At 43.4% G+C, this 19,448-nt stretch overlaps 1 protein-coding gene and 1 pseudogene across 1 annotated transcript in view; both read left to right on the top strand.

The window, feature by feature from the left end:
• The first annotated feature begins 2,313 nt into the window (after nucleotides 1–2,313).
• On the top strand, nucleotides 2,314–2,751 carry LOC124079739 (large ribosomal subunit protein uL14m-like; annotated as a pseudogene).
• Nucleotides 2,752–8,761: 6,010 nt separating this feature from the next.
• Slc6a11 (solute carrier family 6 member 11) overlaps nucleotides 8,762–19,448 on the top strand; it is a 128,623-nt gene continuing 117,936 nt past the window's right edge. Inside the window, exons 1-4 of the mRNA XM_046425574.2 lie at nucleotides 8,762–9,067; nucleotides 12,060–12,194; nucleotides 12,316–12,456; nucleotides 15,787–15,877. Coding sequence (XP_046281530.1) covers nucleotides 8,806–9,067; nucleotides 12,060–12,194; nucleotides 12,316–12,456; nucleotides 15,787–15,877 — 629 coding nt within the window. The 5' untranslated portion in view covers nucleotides 8,762–8,805. The remainder of the gene's footprint in view (nucleotides 9,068–12,059; nucleotides 12,195–12,315; nucleotides 12,457–15,786; nucleotides 15,878–19,448) is intronic.

Here is a 19,448-nt window from a genome sequence, read left to right as displayed (position 1 = left end):
GCCCCTCTTTTTAAAAAAAGCTATAATTGTTAACTCTAATTATTTTGTACATATTAATTGTACATGAGAGAAAACATTCAATACTTGTCTGACTTGTCACTTAAGATGACGATCTCCAGTTCTATCCATATTTTCTTGAAAATGACACAATTTCATTTTTTGGCTGTATAATACTCCACTATGCACATATACCACATTTTTTTTAAAAGAGAGGAGATAGAGAGAATTTTTTTAACATTTATTTTTTAGTTTTTCGGTGGACACAACATCTTTGTTTGTATGTGGTGCTGAGGATCAAACCCGGGCCGCATGCAAGCCAGGCGAGCGCGCTACCGCTTGAGCCACATCCCCAGCCCCACACATATACCACATTTTATCTGCTCATCTGTTGATGGGGATCTAGGTTGATTTCATAACTTGGATATTGTGAATAGTGCCCTGATGAATATGGGTACCCAGATATCTCTATGGTATGTTGACTTTTAATTCCTTTGGACATATACTCAGAAGTGGTATAACAGGATCATATAGTAGTTCTATTTTTAGTTTTTGAGGAAATGCTATACTATTTTCCATAGTGGCTGTACTAATTTACATTTCCACCAATAGCACATAAGGATTCATTTTCCTCTCATCCTCACCAGCATGTGTAATTTTTGGTTTTCTTGAAAATAGCCATTCTGACTCGGATGATGGAATCTCAGTGTAGTTTTGATTTGCATTTCTCTGATGGATAAAGATGCTGAGCATTTTTTCATGTATTTACTGGCCACTTCTTCTTTTGAGAAGTGACTATTCACCTATATTGCCCATTTATTATTAGAATTACTTTTTTTGAGGTCTTCATATACTCTGGATATTAATCTTCTGTCAGACAAATAGCAGGCAAGAATCTCTTCCCATTCTTTAGGCTGTCTCTTCATTCTGTTGATTGTTTCCTTTACTATGCACAAGTTTTTAATTTGTTGCAATGCTACTTATCAGTTGTTATATTCCCTGAGTTATCTGAGTCCTGTTCAGGAAATCATTGCTTATATTTTGAAGTGTATCCCCTATGTTTTCCTCTAGTAGTTTCCAATTTTCAGGTCTTACATTAAGGTTTTTGATCCATTTTGAATTGATTTTTTTTTTGGGGGGGGTACAGGGTGAGAGACACGATCTAGATTCAATCTTCTACAGAAGTTGAATCTTTCCAGCACCATTTGCTGAAAAGGCTATCTTTTCTCCAATGTATGTTTTTGGATCCTTTGTGGAGAATCATATGGCTGTAGATGTGGGTTTATTCCTGGGTTTTCTATTCTGTTCCACTGGTCTGTGTGTCTATTTTATGATAATATCATGATGTTTTTATTACAATGACTCTATAATATATTTTGAGATAAAATATTGTTATACCTTTGGCATTGTTCTTTCTGTTCAGAATTATTTTGGAAATTCAAGATATTTTATGCTTCTATATGAACTTTAGGATTATTTTTTCTAGCTCTGTAAAGAATGTCAATGGGCCGGGTGTGGTGGTGCACACCTGTAATCCCAGTGGCTCAGGAGGCTGAGACAGGAGGATTATGATATGAGTTCAAAGCCAGCCTCAGCAAAAGCGCTTAAGCAACTCAGTGAGATCCTGTGTCTAAATAAACTACAAAATATAGGGCTGGTGTTGTGGCTCAGTGGTCAAGGACCCATAAGCTCAATCCCCGGTAAACCCCACCACCTCCACCAAAAAAGAATGTCACTGGTATATTGATGGGATATTACATTGAATCTGTAGATTGCTTTCAGTAGTGTGGCCACTTTAACAATATTAATTCTCCCAATCCATGAATTTTGGATGTATTTCCATCTATTAGCATCTTCTTCAATTTCTTTCATTAGTGGCAAAACCATACTAAATAGGAAAAATCTGAAAGAATTTCCTCTAAAATAAGGAATAAGACAAGAGTGTCTCCTCCCTTCACTTTTATTCAATACAGTACTGGAAACTTTAGCCAGAGCAATCATGCAATAGAAAGAAATATAAGAGTTACAAATAAGAAAGGAGGAAGCTGAATTATCCCTGTTTGAGGATGATAGGACATAAAATCAATATACAAAAATTCATCTTTTTCCTATACACCAACAATGAACTTGGTTGAAAAAGAAAACAAAAACCCCATTCACGAGAGCTTCAAGACATAAATAAGCAGATCGTTTTTTGCCTGGCAGGTCCAGTGTGCCTGGGCAGAGGGCATGTGGGAGAAGGCAGAGCTTGACAAGTGGGGCTCCAGGTGGGATATTCTAGGGCAATGTAAGCAGATATGTCATCTGGGGAATCCCATGGCTGTTTTTAGTGGACTCTGGGGCCCTTTTACAAGTGTAAACAGAGCATTCAGCTAGAGCTGTTTTAGTACCACTGGGAGCCTCGGTGTGATTGAGAAGATAACACAGTTGCATGTGGTGGACCACAGCACCCTGGGGAACACCCCATATCATCACCCTCCTTGGTGTACCTATGTCTATAACAAGAATGGGGTGGGCAAAGTTAGCAACTGAATACTGCTGGTCATCAGGGGACAGAAGAAAAATGCATTCATTGTAGGACACCACAGGCCTGGCCACTGAAGGACCCCTAAGTTCGGCTCTAACAACATGGTCCTCACTGAGAACAATGGGAACCCTATAGAGATCCAAATTAAAGTACCCATACCCAGAAGCCTGCGCCAGAGGGAAGGAGAGTATTCCATGGTGCTGGCCATCGCAGGGAACTTTGTGTGAGCAGAGCCCAGGCCTTCAGCTGCAGGGGACTCATGAAGAGAGCAGTTTCAAGAACTGCATCTTTGCTGAGAGGAAGCCAGGTTGCCAAGTGGTTGCTATGCTGGATCAGTGTCCTGGGAGAGAATAAACATTTTCATGTAAAAAATAATAATAATAAAAATAAATAAATAAATAATGCCTAAGAATTAATCTAACCAAGGAGATGAAAGATCTCTATAATGAAAATCACAAAATACTGGGGTTGTATGTATCTTGAAGAATCATTCAGTCAGTTCTTGATCTATGATCGTAAGAAATAAGTATCTGAGCACCCTTGATATATAGTCCTCTTTATGTACTTTTCCAAGTCAACCATAGTGTGGAAATATTAATGGAGATTTTCAGAAATGAATAACTTGTCAGTTTTAAATAATTTTAATTATAATAAATTGTTATTATTTTCATTGTTAATCTTTTCCTGTGCCTAGTTTACAAACTAAACTTTATCATAAGTATGCATGTATAAGAAAAAACAGTATGTCTAGGGCTCCCTACTGCCCATGGTTTCAGGTCCCCATTGGGAGTCCGGGAATGTATCCCCCACAGAATACTGTACAACTACAAGGTACCGTCTCTCTAGGGCCAAAAAGATATATGATCAAGAAATACATGATTCATTTGACAAGGGACAGCATGGCCTTTTAGCCGGGTCAGTTGTGGCCTGTCATAAGGGGCTTGGGATCATCCTCTCGCACAATTCCAGGGGGCACTACAGAGTGACAACATGAATGGTACCCCAGGAGTTGAGCCTGTGTGGCAGATTCAGTAGGTCTGGGAGCCTTATCTAAAGGTAAATGCAAATATCTACGATGTGACACTGACTTTAGACATCTGAACCAGGTAAGTGAGTACATAAAAATCACAGGAAATCTTAGAACATAAGGAAGCATGTGTGTTCACACACAGAGATGCTAGCCAACTCCAGAAGAGAACGACGCAAGTATAAAATCAAGTGTTTTGGAATTTGGAACGCATTCTCCCATAGAAACAGGACCCAGATGGGGGCTTCTTAGGTTGGCATCCAGGATATAATGATTAAGTTCTGAGCCAATGTCTTTGGGTTAGTTCCCCTTAGAAAAGGAAGAGGCTATGAATTTACTCCTTCATCCCCTACTTTTTCCACCTAGATCAAAAAGAAGAAGACAAGTTTATGTGGTTAACACCACAAGAAGAGTCCTGAAGTCAGACATTGCAGGATGTAGAATATAAATCAGAAAACTGGGTTGAATTCTGGCTCCACTGTGTGATTTTGAATAAGTAGCTCAACCTCTCTAAGCTTCAGTTTCTTTATCTTTAGAACACAGGTACTGCCATGCTGATGCCACAGTATGCAGCGTAAGAGAGATGGGGTGTATGAAGGCCCAAGCACAGCCTGTGGTAAGTTTATCAATCACTTTTACTATGCAACAATCTCAAAATCTCAGTGGCATATAAGTAAGTATGTCTCTGGGCCTGAGGTTTGGTTAGGGAAATCTCTGCTCCATCACCTCCTTTTGGGACCCAAGATGGAGAGGCAGCAGCTACATGGAGCAAGCATGGTTGCAGAAGATGAACATAGGGAGTAATCACTACCTGGACAGGATAGTATTTTGATTAGCTTTTATGCTGCTATGACTAAAAGTTCTGACCAGAACAATTTTAGAGGAGGAAAACTTCATTACAGGGCCCACGGTTTCAGAGGTCTCAGTCCACAGACAGCCGGTTCCATTCCTCGGGGCTCAAGGTGAGGCAGGACACCATGGTGGAAGAATGTGGTAGAGGGAAGCAGTTCACATGACAATCAGAAAAGCAGAGAGGTCTCCACTTGCCAGACACAAATATATACCCCAAAGCCATGCCCCAATTCCCACCTCTTCCAGCTACACCCTACCACTTCAGCTAATCCCTATCATGGGGATTAATTCACTGATTGGGTTAAGGCTCTTACAACCCAACCATTTGTCCTCTGAACTTTCTTGCATTGTCTCACACGTGAGCTTTTGGGGGATACCTTACATCCAAACCATAACAGATAGTTTCTAAAGTGTCAAGGTTGCAAATGTTGTTTTATCCTGGGTGTTACTATCACCAAAGAGCCCTGAGCGTTTCCTTCAGAATTCATGAAGGGGAGCATTAAACTGGGTTTATAAGAGCTATATCTGATGAGCAAAGGGGAGTATCTGAGAGCACATGAGCAAAAGTCACTCCTGAAGTAAGGCAGCTGTGGTGCATAGGCACAAAACGGAGCAGAACCATCAACTGCTTCATAGGATGTTGTAGTTCAATGACCCAAAAGATGTGCCTGATACCTTCCCTTCCTTTCTTACCATCTCCAATCCTAGATCAAGTCTTTGGATGTACTCCCACAATATAACCTTTACCTTCCTCTGTCCATGGCCTGATGTGTCATCATCTTTTGTCTGGACTACTGCAGTACCTTCTTCATCATTACCTGCCTGTCCTGTAATCTATTTTCACACTGGTTAACAGTGGTCTTCCCAAGGTGAATATGCTCTCATGTCAATCACTGATAAAAATGCTTCATGTTCAGGAGTAACATCCTCCACACTGTGCTTTCCAGCTTTGATCCCTGTGATTATCTTCAAGACCCCAAACCCCTCGTAATCCAATTCATTACTCCTCTCTATTCAGGCTTCCAATTATCTGTCACTTATTCAGAGAGCCCTTCCTGCTCTCCTCAACAAGATCAGAGCCCTCAGTTACAAGCTCTTCCAGCACCACTGACCTCTCCTTTGTAGCATCTGATATGATATGATATGATATGATATACCTAAGGTCACAGAACTGTCCATCAACAGAATCAAGTCTGGGTGCAAGCAGATGATGTGGTCAGTACTAGGCCTCTCTTTGGTTCCAAGTTACTTTCCAAATGTCTTGTAGAATCACAGCTGCTCAAAGCAAGTAGTCCCTGGAGTTAATGATGCTGTGCACCAGTACAAATTAAAAATGTAATTGGATTTGAAGATTTACAAAGATCTGGGGTGATAGGATAATACTGCAATATTAAGATTCAGGAAAATGCCTCTAACTTCTGATGTAGTTATTGACTTAATAGATGAGCCCCTAGTTACTATGAGGCTACTGGGCACAGGTACTATATTCAGCAATGGGGAATCACCTAAAAGAAAATGGAAATACTGATAGTTTAGCATGTGAAGAAAATGGCATTTATTTAGAAGGAAAGGCTGGGACAATCAGATTATGGGACAATGTGAATGAGAAGGTCAGAAATTTGGTTTCATCCTATAGGAAAAGAAAAGCCAATGAATGAAGGCTTTTAGCAAGAGATACTTTTCTTCCTCCTCTTCATCACAATAAAAATAATGGTGACTGTTCACAGAGCACCTACTGAGGCTACTAGTTCTGACCACCCTTTGGGATCAGAACTAATATTAACCCCAACTGAGATGGATAAGGAGCCTTAAGCAAAGAATTAACAGAACCCATATGTCAGAGTCTGGGTGCGACGCCCTATCTCACCCTGAACACCCTATAGAATCTTTGCTTTCAAACATACTCCAGACAGCATTGGGGGGGGGCAGAGATTTGGGAGCCATCAACATTTCATTGGGTTGGTTCAAAGCAGGAGAAAAGCCAAGCTTCAGGAGAGAGAGAAAGGGGAATCAGAGAAGCAGGGAGAGAAAGGCAGCTGAGGTTAACAGAGTCCAGAAAAACCACACAGGTGGAATTTTCCAAAGTTCAGGAGGGAGGGCGGGGCAGAAAGTTACCTAGTGGTCAGGCAGGATGGGGATGGGAAAAGAACCACAGGATCTGTCAGATGAAGAGGGCTTTGGGGACTTTACAGGCAGGATTTTCAGAGGAGTGGTGGGGGAGGGCGCCAGATTGCTGTGGGCTGAGGAACGAGTGGGAGGTGAAGACAGGGCCGATGCTGCGACTCACTCTTTCAAACACTAAGATACGAGGGGGAAGGGAAGATGGCCGAAGGGAGGGTTTTCTGTGGGGATGGAGATACAGAAAGACTGGTGCCGCTGGGAGCCAAGATGAAAGGAGAAGCAGGCAGGCGTTTGAGGGCTGCAAGACGCTCTCCAGGGCAGGACCGGAGGGAGGGCATTGAGCCCCAGCTGCGGCGGGGGCGTCCCCTGAGCTGTACAAAGACCAGAGTTGGCCTTCGTTTTCTGTTACCCTAACAAACCTCAGGTAATCAACTTATAAAGAGGTAAGATTCATTTAGGCTCACAATTTTAGGTGTTTAAACCCAAGGTAGGCTGGCTGCTGACTCGTTGAGCCTGAGGTGAGACAGCACATAGCAGAAACAGGCGGAAAGCCGCTCCGCTAGAAGTTGGCGGGAAATGAAAACAGGAAGAGGAAGAGGCGGGGCCAGGCTCCCACAATCCCCTTCGAGGCCACACCTCCAATGGCCGCAAGATCTTTCACTTGGCCTCATCTCTTAAAGGTTCCACAGCCACCCAATGAGCACCACAGGCTCTTGACCAAAGCTTTGACACATGGGCTTTTGAGGGACACCTATCCAAACCATACCAGCCTCTTTTTCTTAATAGCCACAGATGTTGACTGAGCGCATACTCTGTGCCAAGTCTTGTGCTAGGTTCTGTGGCTGTTGTAATGAAGAGGAGAATTATAGCATCCTTACAATTGACGAGGGAGACAAATATCAATGTGGGAAGCCATCCTGACACGTGACTGGGCGGCTCCCGTTAAGGGTCTGAGGCTTCTGGCTGTGTCGGAATTTTCCCGGCCCTTTCCTGATGAGAGAACCCGTCCGTGTGGGGGTGTGACTGACCACTGACCGGGGGGCCCAATCACTGACCCTGACCTTGGAGTGCAGTCCCCCCTCAACCTTCATTGGATGGAATTATCCCCTGAATTTCTTGTTCCCCAATAAAAGGCTACTCCCTGGCGTGTTCACTCTCTCTCTCTCTCCTGCTAGCCCTGAGTAATCCTTGCTGCCCTGCTGGGCGGTTAGAGGTTGGAGCCAGAGAGGGGAGCCGTCTCGGACCTGGCAATAGAAATAAGGTAACTGAGTCTGTGTGTTTTATTTCGATCTCTTCTAACTAACTTTATGCCAAGAACCTCATTAATGAAACCATTGCGCAGGCCGCATGGTGGAATCAAGATGCCTAATTAAGATGTGTGTGTCCAAACATGGTAACATTAATAATGGCTAACGTTCATTGAGCGCTTCCAACGTGTTGAGAACTTTATGACCATTTTCTCATCAGCCTTTCACCAACAATCCTATGAGGCAGACACTGTTGGAGTTACCTTTTGTAGATCAAGAAACTGAGGCACAGATAGGTCAGACGACTGCCCAAAGTCATCCAATCAAGATGAGCAGAGCGGGAATTTCCTCCTAGATTTGCCTATCTCCAGACACAAGCACTTAACACCTCAACGTCTGACTCAATGCGTATTTGAGCATGGGGCACTAGGATGAACGAGCCTGTGTCTGCGGGATGGGAAGAAGCCTAGCCCAGCAGTATCGGCTTCACCTGGAACTTGTTAGAAACGCAGTCTCCAGCCCACCCCACCTACCAGGCCAGGATCTGCAGTTTAACAAGATCTGCAGGTGCCGAGCGTGCACATTAAAGTTGGAGATGTCTGGCCTACTTCTTAGTAGGGATGGGAAACTGAGGCCCCACCATTAGCAGGTTACAGAGAGTGGTGGAACTTCAGGGTTTGGTTCTGGAGTCCACCTAGTCCTGAATGGATGCTTCCACTCTTGTCCTAAGAGGATAATAGGACAGCAGAAAGGGTGGGCACCGCGGGCGCTTGGCGCGCGCAAGGTGCTTGGCGCGCGCAGGGAGCTGGGCGCGCGCAAGGTGCGCTCGCAGGCTCTCGGGGCCCAGTTGGGCCCCGGCAGCGTGGGCGCCCTGCGGGCCGGGCCGCCGCGTCCCATTCTCCGCGCTGGCCCGGCCCGGTCCCTCAGCTCCACCCCCTGCCTCCCCCTCCCGCCCGCTCGCGCCTCCTGAAAAGCCAGCCCGCCCGGGGCGGCGGCGCAGAGCCGGGCCGGCGCACGAGGCAGCCAGCGCGGCCATGACGGCGGAGAAGGCGCTGCCCCTGGGCAATGGGAAGGCTGCCGAGGAGGCGCGGGAGACTGAAGCGCTCGGTGGTAGCGGCGGCAGCGGTGGCGTCGGCAGCGGGGGCGCGGCGCCCGCGCGCGACCCGCGCGACAAGGCTGTCCACGAGCGTGGCCAGTGGAACAACAAGGTGGAGTTCGTGCTGAGCGTGGCCGGGGAGATTATCGGGCTGGGCAACGTGTGGCGGTTTCCCTACCTGTGCTACAAGAACGGAGGAGGTGAGGTGGCACGCGACAGGGAGAAGGGGAGGGGGTGCCGCACGCTCCGTGGGGGTGGGGAGACGGGGGGTGGACGAGCGCGAGACCCCTCTCCTGCGCCTGCGTGCAGTGGGACCCTAAGGGAGAGCCTCGACCCCAGGCCACTTGAGTGAGCTCACCCGCAGGCACGGCCCACCTGTTCCATGGAGCGAGCGTGCCTATGGGTTGCTTCGCACCTCAGTGTGCCACCTGCCAGTGCGCAGGGACTTGCCCGCCAGGAGAGATCTGTCCCCAGCATGAGGTAACAGCTGAGACCAGCAGGCCTTTGATTTTGGTATTTTCACTGGCATTTTGACAGGAAACATTTAGTCCCTTTGAGCCTCAGCCTTTTTTTTTTTTTCCTCCCCACTGGAAAGGGACTCTGGTTATTGCCTCCGTGGTCTTGGTTTGGGGGAATTTGCTCAAGTGCCAGGCACCAGGGCTAAGCTTTCCCTATCTCACTTTGCCTTCACTGTCACCTTTGGAGGCGGTGGCATGCTCGTCTTGCAGACGAGGAAAGTAAGGGTCAGAGAAGTTCCTCATTTAACCAGTGTTTAAGATGGGATTCTGGGACCAAAAGCCTTGTTTTAAACTGCAGTTGGGCTGACAACGGGGAGAACTTCTTACATGAGCCTTTGCTGTTAGCTTTTCTGCCTCACCTTTTTTTAACTTTGCTCTTAGGGTCATTTCTGGGGCCAATATATTGGGCCTCTCTGGTGGAAGAATTGGCACCAAGCAGTCACATTTATTGACCTCAGAGTCACCCACAACACAGAGCAAGGACACTGATTTAATGTTTTTGAGAGATTAGAGATTGTGGAAGGGGGAGAGGGAGAGGAAGGTGTTGAGAGAGTCATGTGTAGTAACAACGTCTCCAAGTCAGTTTGCCAGAAGAGGCAGTGGTAAATCTATGACTCTCTCAGTTCAGAGAAAGGGCTCCAGACTTCAAGACTTCCTTCTGTCACATCAACAGGACAGCCCTGCAAGTGCATGGGAAGGGGTCTTCCAAAATCTTCGGTGGCATGTTTCTCCAAGAGAAAGCCTGTGCCAGTACAGTCCCCCCTGACTCTTTTATGGTGCCCCCCCTTCCTCTAGTAGATCCTTAAACAAGGTGGCTCAGAAGTCGGCTGGCAGGGCCGGTGCTGGACTTCCTGCGGGAGCTGCTTGCAGGGAGAGTGAGAAGGATACTGCTGGGCCCAGGCCCTTTCTTTGGAGACATTCATTTTGAAGGTACAGGCTGCTCCAAGCCTGCTTTGCACTGGTAATGAAGTGGCCACCTATGTTGGTGGTTTGGCAAGGGGGGTACAGAGGTAGTGGACTTGGAGACCCCAAATGTGCCCTGTGCCCTCAGTTGTGAGTCCTGCCTCTCTTGATAGACTCGGCCTTTGTAAATTGTGATGTGCACTTGGAAACCTGTGGAAACTCTTAAGGGGAGGCCCAAGCCAAAAACAAAAAAAAGTTTGAATATATTTGTTCATCCAGGCAATTATTGTGCCAAAGTAATAAGTGTTCCTAAAAGCAAAAATTGGGTAAATTACAAATTCTGCCACAGATTAAAAAAAAATGTTGTAGTGAGTGAAGTTTAAAAATGAGTCATTGCTGGATTTTCTTTTCCTTTCTCTGATTTGCCGAGAGTCTCCATTGGGTACACAGATAGCCTGGCTTGATTGAGTTAGTTATTTTAAGGATTACAGTACAAGCTTTATGAATACACAGGCCAGAAGGCTTTTACGAAGTGCCATCTATTAGGTTTCAGAGGGTTCCCAGGTAAATTGCAGTGTATTAAGGAATGATTTCAGCTGTTTAATCAATTAGATTTAGATTCAGTAAACAGATATTCTTACTTCCTTTCACATACTTTTGCCTTTTTATATAGTTCAGCTGTTTGTATATCCACAGTTTCTCTTTTTTTTCAAAAATCTACATAGCTGTACTCATAGATGCCACTGATAGTTTAAAGTATTTCTTTCCCAATGTGAAATTTTGAATTAGTTGCTTGCCCAGAAAAACCTAAGACCCTTCAAAACCTGGTAGATAGGACCCTGTTATCAGGATTGATCAAAATTGTTGCTATTAATCCTTGCAGTTAAAGAGGCTTCATTTAGTAAAAAGCAATTTCATTTAAGGCTTCATTTGTGAGATCAGATGGTCGGAAATAGCATGTTTTCATGCTTTGTTATTAGACTGGAGAAAGAGGACGAGGGATTTGGAAAAAAATCCCCTTCTGTTTGTAATAGCCCATGTTCACCTCAGTTATTTAATTTGTTTTGCAGAAAGGCCCAGGCAGTGGATATTGTGTTTCAAGATAGGAACACTAAAACTGAGGGTGGTCTTTTCCCAGACTGATCCTAAGCCAGACTTACTGGATAGGTTCTTGTTGTAAACTCCATACAATTCAACTGCACAACTGGGACTTGCATATAGGGATGTTTAACTCTTTGAAGCCTGATATTGTTCATGATATAATTCCCTGAGAATGCTTTTTCATTATGAAAAAAAATATATTTTCAGGTCATTCTAAAAGTAAATAACAGAAAGGGATCTCCCTTACCTAGACTGTTGACATCACTTTAGAATTAAAAACAAAGGGTATAGTATTCAGGATGGTAATCATCTTGACCTAAGTCAAAGGACAGAATACATAAATTAAAGAACTGAGCAAATAAAACCCTTTCTTTTATATTGTCTTCATAGCTACCCATTAATTCTGGAAGATAAGCTATGTAGATATTAAAGTCCCATTTTACAAATGAGGGAGCTGAGAATCAGAACTGTGTGGTAGACTTGCTTAAGGTCATAGATGGCAGAGAGCACAAACCTGGGGCCATACTTTCTGACCCTAGTCCTAGCTGAACTGGACCTCAAGCTTAGAGAACAGCATGTCTTGCCTGTGGTAGGTGCATAGTAAAGATTTCCTGTGCCAAACATGAAATGATGAGAAAAGTTTTAAAGTCACTCCTTCATGTTCTTCCAGGGGCATTCCTGATTCCCTATGTGGTATTTTTTATTTGCTGTGGAATTCCTGTCTTTTTCCTGGAAACGGCTCTGGGGCAATTCACAAGTGAAGGAGGCATTACGTGTTGGAGGAAAGTCTGCCCTTTATTTGAAGGTAAGTGTTGATTTAATGAGAATTAAGGTTTTGCCCCCAAAATGTCAAGCTGCAAAGAGTAGCTAAAGACCGTTAGGAAAAGATAGAAACTCAAATTGTTCCCTTTTCTTTATCCTTTCAGGAATTGGCTATGCAACGCAGGTGATTGAGGCCCATCTAAATGTGTATTACATCATCATCCTGGCATGGGCCATTTTCTACCTGAGCAACTGCTTTACCACGGAGCTCCCCTGGGCTACCTGTGGGCATGAGTGGAACACAGGTATGGACTGCAGGGAGGGTCTCTCTGCTGGTGCTGGTGGAGGACCCGGGATTGGGGTATTATCCTTGACCTCTGGGCTCTTGTCATGAGTCCAGTTTCCTGGGAGTGGCTTTACTGGTCTGGGTCTGTTTTGTTAGTTACAGCCTAAGCTGAGCTTTGGTCCAGGGTTTGGCATGGTTAGGAGAATGGAGATGCTCTTGGCTTACTTTGTTAGATGCAGAGAATGAGCCCCTGGGGGACAAGGTGTAGAGTATGAATAAGTGTTAGATTCAGAGAACTAGATCCCCAGTTTCAGCCCTACTTCTCCAAATGGCCAGTTTTCCTCTGTAACAGAAAGGGGTTGGACTAGATTAAGGGCTGCAGGTGAAGGGCCTTTAGGCTGATCCATCTTTAGATCAATGAACAGCAAACTGAAAAATGTATTTGTTTACCAGAATTTTAAAGTCTGAATGTTTCATGTGAAAAATCCAGACTTCCAGCTTCTCTTTAAAAATTCAGAGATTTGGCAACATTCCTACTTGGCAGCAATGGCTGCAGCTGAGAAGCAGCTATTGCCTTTGGGTGACACATCTGTCCTCAAGTTTCCAGTGATCCCACCCAGATTACTTTGTTCATTTGCTTTACCTGTTCAACCTAGCTTGACATTTGAGTTCAGCAGCTGCCCCCTTCCGAGAATGGATAATACTTTTGATTTGACAGACTGTTTTGTTTTTCAGTTTTAGAATTGGGTTTTATAATCTAGGGAAGAAAAATCTGTCCAACCTATTTCTGAGATGGCTGTGCTTACAGCAGGCATCTCTAATTGATTACAGCAATCTCTTCTTTTGAGTCTAGTCTTAGGCTTGGAGCTCTTATCCGTGCTCTGGGCAGCTGCTACCTTTTGACTAGAATTGGGGCTCACAGTTAACCCACTCACCATCCATTTTATAATCTGTAGTGAGATCATGTCTGGAAGTGTCCTCTCAGGAGATGTAGCAAGACTGGGTAGGGTGCTGGTCACCAGCAGACAGAACTGAAGGCATTAGACCTGGAAATTTCTGAGATCTATTTTCTATCCCCATATGACTGTCCCCTGACACTCACATCTTGTGGTGGCTTCACTGTCTCTCTTCAGAGTGTTGTTAATCTTCCTTTCGCAAGGGACCTTAGATGTTCATCAAACTCAAATTCAAGGGCATATTCTTGGAGGCCTGTGAGTCTTCCGTGATAATTTAATTGTGGATATTATGAGAATACTCTGAAAATATGTGCATGTTCTGAATCTTAAGCTGAAGATGGTCAGGAGAGTCCACTACCTGAATTTGCATGTGTTTGTACTCTAAGAGCAATTCATGGCAAATAGAATGATAGTGGCCAAGGGAAAGAACAGAGAGAGGTTTAATTCATAAATGGTCTGCTGGGGGACTGAGGGTTTGGCTTGGTGGTAGAGTGAATGCCTGACATGCGTGAGACCCTGGGTTCCAACCCCAGCATGCCAATAAATAAATAAATAAGGTGCATTGGTACTAAGCAAAGTCCAGTTGAGAATGCAGTTAACTGTACGAATGAAGGTTTTGCACAAGTGTAACCAGCAGAAACTGGTTGTAGAACTGAGACTCAAATAGCCTGCGGAAGAATGAGGCAGATGATCTCCACAGACTCTACTGTTTACCTGTCAGGTGCATTTTTTTTTTTCAGTTGGGGAAGCAATTTAATTTCAACAAACGTCATTATTCTACAGTCATGTGATATATAGGGATTTTGAATCGTGTTGGTTCCATAGTTGAGTTGGTATTTGGCTTCTAAATTTAATCTTTTCTAGTTTTATGACTTATAAAACACAAAGACTTCACTAGCCCATTGTCTATTTGTACATGATTAAATATCATTTTAATAAAAATAACTCATGAACCTTGGGTGTCTGCAGTTTTGTTTTTTTTTTAACTTTAGGCAAAAACGTGAGAAACTTTATTTTATTGATTGATTTCTTGTATTTTATTTTGAGCCCAGGAAAAGGCCCAAGAAACATCAAGTCATTTTACTTATAATTTCAGTTTTCTAGACTCCTCTTAAGACTGACTGTGAACCTCCAGACCACTTCCTTTCAGAATATAGTTAGCGCTTGCCAAAAGGAACCATAGAGGCATTTCTCCAGTGGACCACCAACCTCTTTCTTCCACTCGTTTGCCGTCTCCTTTCTCTAAGGCATGTGAACCCTTGCAGTGTGCAAAGTATCATACACAGGATTATAATTTCTTCCCCTGAAGATGGCAGATGTAATTTGAATGGTTCTTACACACATGAGAAGAAAAAATGTACCAGAGCCAAGTGGGTGCTGGCCACTGTTCTGGATACATAAGGTTCTGAGCGAGCCAATTCAGGAAGCCCTGTCCCTAGGCAGCTTGCAGTCTGGTGGCCCAGGCAGCTCTAAACAGAGTAGCACGGGTTCCATGGTGGCTGATACTACCAGGGCATTCACCATGCCAAAGAAAATGGAGCCCTGGCTAGAATTTATTCTCAGTTCCTTCTTTAATTGGTGGGTGGCTTTCTAGAGGAAAGAAAGGGTTTGTGTGTGAGGAGGAAGGTGTCCCTTGACTTTTTCTGAACCTTAGATTCTTTCCAAAATCGATGGAGTTAGAGAAGGTAATTCCTGGGAGGGCTTTTGAATTCTGGCTTGCCTAGAATTCAGGGGAAGGAGATCAGGGTTGGCTTCCTGGAGGAGTAGGAGGGATTAATGGGTTGCTCTGGGCCTTTCTAATGAATTGGATCCTATAAGGGAATGGTGAAGAAACCAAGGATCTTTTACGCATGTAGCTTCTCACCATTTTATCCAATCCTGACATCTTTATAAGGCAGATTGTAGTCAGGCCCCCTCCCCCCCTGCTCCCCCCCCCCTTTTTTTTAACATAGAAGAAAAATCTCATCTGTGTTTCTGCCCTACGGATATCACAACTAGATCATTTCCTTAAATCTCCCCCTTCAGTCCAGCAAGGGCCACTGGGTAGGAGAGAGAAATACTACAGATAGGACTTGGGGCACAAAAGTGGAAAAAAGCAAAAATGGTTTGGGAATAAGGCTGGAGGAAAGAGCAGGATGGGGCCTGTTGGCTGGGAATGGAAGAGACTCAAGTCCCCTGCCCCCACCCCTTTCCTCCTATCCTGCTCAGGCCGAGCCTCTTGTGAACTATCGGTAAAGCATTGATTTCCACCCCTAATGCTCTTGGAGTCATGTTTGCTTGGAGCGGCGACTTAAAACTGCCAGCATTGCACCATCAGCGCTGAATGTTTTCCCAGCTTTACCTCTCGCGAAGGTTAATTTTCTTGTATGTCTTGTTTTTTTTTCCCACTGTAGAGAATTGCGTGGAGTTCCAGAAACTGAATGTGAGCAACTACAGCCATGTGTCCCTGCAGAACGCCACCTCCCCCGTCATGGAGTTTTGGGAGTAAGTGGAGAAGCACTTGTCTCCCTCAGTTGGTGGGGACTCTGTCCTGCTTCTGCTCATTTGACCTTGCCCGCATGCCTGGGCAAAACCTGACCTTTCCTCCAGTCTGGCAGTTCCTGGCTTCTGCGGGCTTTTTCTTTTTTTAAAACAATAAAAAAGAAATGTATTTTCTTTTAGTTGTAGATGGACACTAATACCTTTATTTCATTTATTTATCTTTTATGTCGGACTAAGGATTGAACCCAGTGTCTCACGTGTGCTAGGCAAGTGCTCTACCTCTGAGCCACAACCCCAGCCTCTTTTGTGGGCTTTTGATTATTTGAGAAGCAAGTGTGAAGATCCTCTGGGGTTTCCTAAAGGGACAACAGAGAGAAATACCTTCTTGTTTTTTGATAACATGTCAGCATGCCTAGTTGCTTATTAGGGCAGGAAGTGTGATTAAAAGGATAGTTTAAAAATTCATCTCGAACAAAAGAAGATAGAGCGTGTTTGTAATAAGTGAAGTCAAGAGTATATTTAGCCTCGCAGAAGTCTCCAGGGGGGACAGGTCTGCTTGCTCTCCATAGCTGAAGTGGCATGTGGAAAGGAAGCAGATTCACTTTAGTGGACAGAAGTTACAAAGAGGCAAGTTTCAAATGTGCTTAAGGATGAAGTTGGTCTCACAGTGTTGTCTGAAACTACTTTAGAAGATTGTGAGCACCCTTTACCTGGAAGTGTTTGACTGGAGTTAGACTGCTGATTACCATCAGAGATGTATCAGAATCCCCTGAAATTCTAAGCAGGATTGTATGGGTGGGCATTTTCCTAGAAATGGGCATAGTTTCATCAGAGTTCCAAGCATACAGTTGTCTTAGTTGCACACTTTACAACCTGAGGAAGCATTATGTACATTGTGAAATGTGCCCTCCAGGATTATGTAGTATACAACCTGTATAGCCATACCCAGAAGTCCTGACTTTGGAGTTTCTAAAGTAGAAGAAGGATTGTCCCCTGCCCCAGGGTTTTGAAGAGATGTTTCCTTTATGATTCAAAGTCTGGACTAAATGTTTTCTGAGATTTTTCAGGCAGAAAAGACCTGGCTCCATTGAAGAACCCTCTCCTTCCTTTATACTAATACTAATAGTGTGTGTGGGGGGGCAGTGTTTCATGAAGGATTGTGTTTTATCCAAATATCATTTCTCTCTTTCCCTTTCTAGAAATCATTATGCTGAATTTAGATTTGTAATCCTAAAGCACATCTTCAACTTGTTTCATGGCTCTAATAGTACCAAGGTCTCGCTTACATTTTTTTTTAATATTTATTTTTTAGTTGTAGTTGGACACAATATCTTTATTTTATTTATTTATTTATTTTTAGGGGGTGCTGAGAATTGAACCCAGGGCCTCACACATGCTAGGCAGTGCTGTATTGCTGAGCCACAACCCTAGCCCTCTCTTAGATATTTAAGAAACAAATTATATCTATGGTATCCATTACTAACTTGTTTTACAACAACTTTGTTTCTTTGATCAGTGCTGGTTTGGAGATGTATCCATATGGTTAAGTGTAGCTTTGGTTCTTTATTTCCCCTACACTGTGGTATATTGTTGTATTATATGAATAGCCTACATTGTATTTACCCAGGTCCTCTTGATGGGCTTTTAGCATGTTGCCACTAGTATTAGGCACACTTAGTGAATGTCTTGTCCAGTGCTTTCTTTAGTACCTGAGTGGTTTCCAAGCTGTGTAACTGTCTTGTCTGTTAGCTGGTTCTTGTCAGAAAACCTCAGACCTGGTAACTCACAAAAAGTTGTTTCTTGTAGTTCTAGAGCTTGGGATGTGCCAGGTCGAGAGCCTGGCATATGGCAAGGGCCTGCTGCTGTATCATCCCATGGTGGAAGGCAGAAGGGCAAGAGAGCATATTTGCTTGAGCAGTCAAGGGGGCCAAACTGATCCCTTTGTCAGGAACTCACTCATCAATAACTAACCCACTCCCATGGTAATGATATTTATTCATGGGGACAGAGCCCTCATGACCTAATCACCTCTTGAAGGTTCCACCATTCAAAACTGTAGCATTAAGGATTAAGTTTCCAACATGGGAATGGTGGGGGATCATAGTAATACCTAATAGTGGATTTGGTGGTTTGTAGGGTACATGCATGTTAAGTTTTATCAAATATTAGATAATACAAAGTGATTCCCTAATTTACATTCTAAATATGTATGTGTGCAAGAATTTCTGCTGCTCTATGTTTATGGAACGCTTGGTCTAGTCAGTCCTGTTTTGTTCATAAAATGGGTGTGATTGGTATTTCACCATTTTAAAGTTGTATTTCTCTAATTACTTATGAGGTTGAGCACTTTTTCATGGTCTTTTTAAAAATGAATTTGGATCTTCAGGTTCATACTCTTTTCTATTTGGATTGTTTGTTTTTTCCTATAGAAAGGAATTCTTGGTACAGGCTAGATGTTATGCTGGAAATATATTTTCCCAGTGTGTGGATTTTCTTTTTCATTTATGGTGTACGGAATTTTCAATTTTATTGAAGTTATATTTGTCAATCTCTAAAGAGATTGGTTTGCATAATTGGAATCTAATTTAAGATATATTTCTGTACTCCAAAGTTGTAAAAAAAAAAAAAAGTTATGTATTTTCTTCTAAGAGTTTTGAAGGTTCCCCCCCCACACACATTTAGGAACATAGTCTTTTTATTTATTTTTTAGCTTTAGGTGAACACAATATCTTCATTTTATTTTTATGTGGTGCTGAGGATTGAACCCAGTGCCTCAGGCATGCCAGGCGAGTGTGCTACTACTTGGGCCATATCCCCAGCCCCAATCTTTTTATTTTTTATAAATTTCATTAAAAATTCTTATTTTTACTGTGTATAAATTTTGTTCAGATTTTTATTTTCATATATATATAACCAATTTTCCCAACAGTACTTCCTGATCATTCATCCTTACTCTACTGACTTACAGTGCTATCTTTTATATATCATTTTCCTAAAAGCACAGGTCTGTTTGGGGCTCACTGTCCTGTTTCATTGTCACCTTAGTCTATCTCTGTGTCGATACCAAAACTATAGTTTTATGTAAGACAAGCTCTGGCAAGGAGGCTTCCTCATTTTTTTTCCTTTCCAAAGTGTTCTTAGTGTTCCAAATATATTTTAGAGTCAGTTTGTTAGATTAAACAACAGCAACAACCATAAAGAGAAACAAAAACTCTGGGATTTTGATTGGAAGTCTATTGGAGAAAAGTGACATCTTCGTGACTGAGCCTTTCTACCCATTTATTTAGGACTTTTAAAATGCTTTGTTAAGTGGCACTTCTTAAATGTGTTCTACCTAATAGTGGAATTGGTGGGTTGTAGAGTACATGCAGTAGCATTCAAAACTCCTGCTTATCTACCCCAGACCCAGTGAATCACAGTCTCAAACCGAACATCTGTAAAATATGTACTGGAGAGGGGGCTTCTGTGCTAAGTGAGACTGTGTGGTTTATTCCCGACTTCAATGAACTCTAATTTCCTGGAGGAATGTCACAGAGACATATTTTTGGACTTGCACCTTTAAAGGGTCAACAAA

The sequence above is a fragment of the Marmota monax genome, unplaced genomic scaffold (assembly GCF_021218885.2).
Source record: "Marmota monax isolate L192 unplaced genomic scaffold, Marmota_monax_Labrador192_F-V1.1 WCK01_AAM20220418_F8-fsc00028, whole genome shotgun sequence".
Taxonomy (NCBI): domain Eukaryota; kingdom Metazoa; phylum Chordata; class Mammalia; order Rodentia; family Sciuridae; genus Marmota; species Marmota monax.
This window is presented reverse-complemented; position numbering and strand designations above follow the sequence as displayed.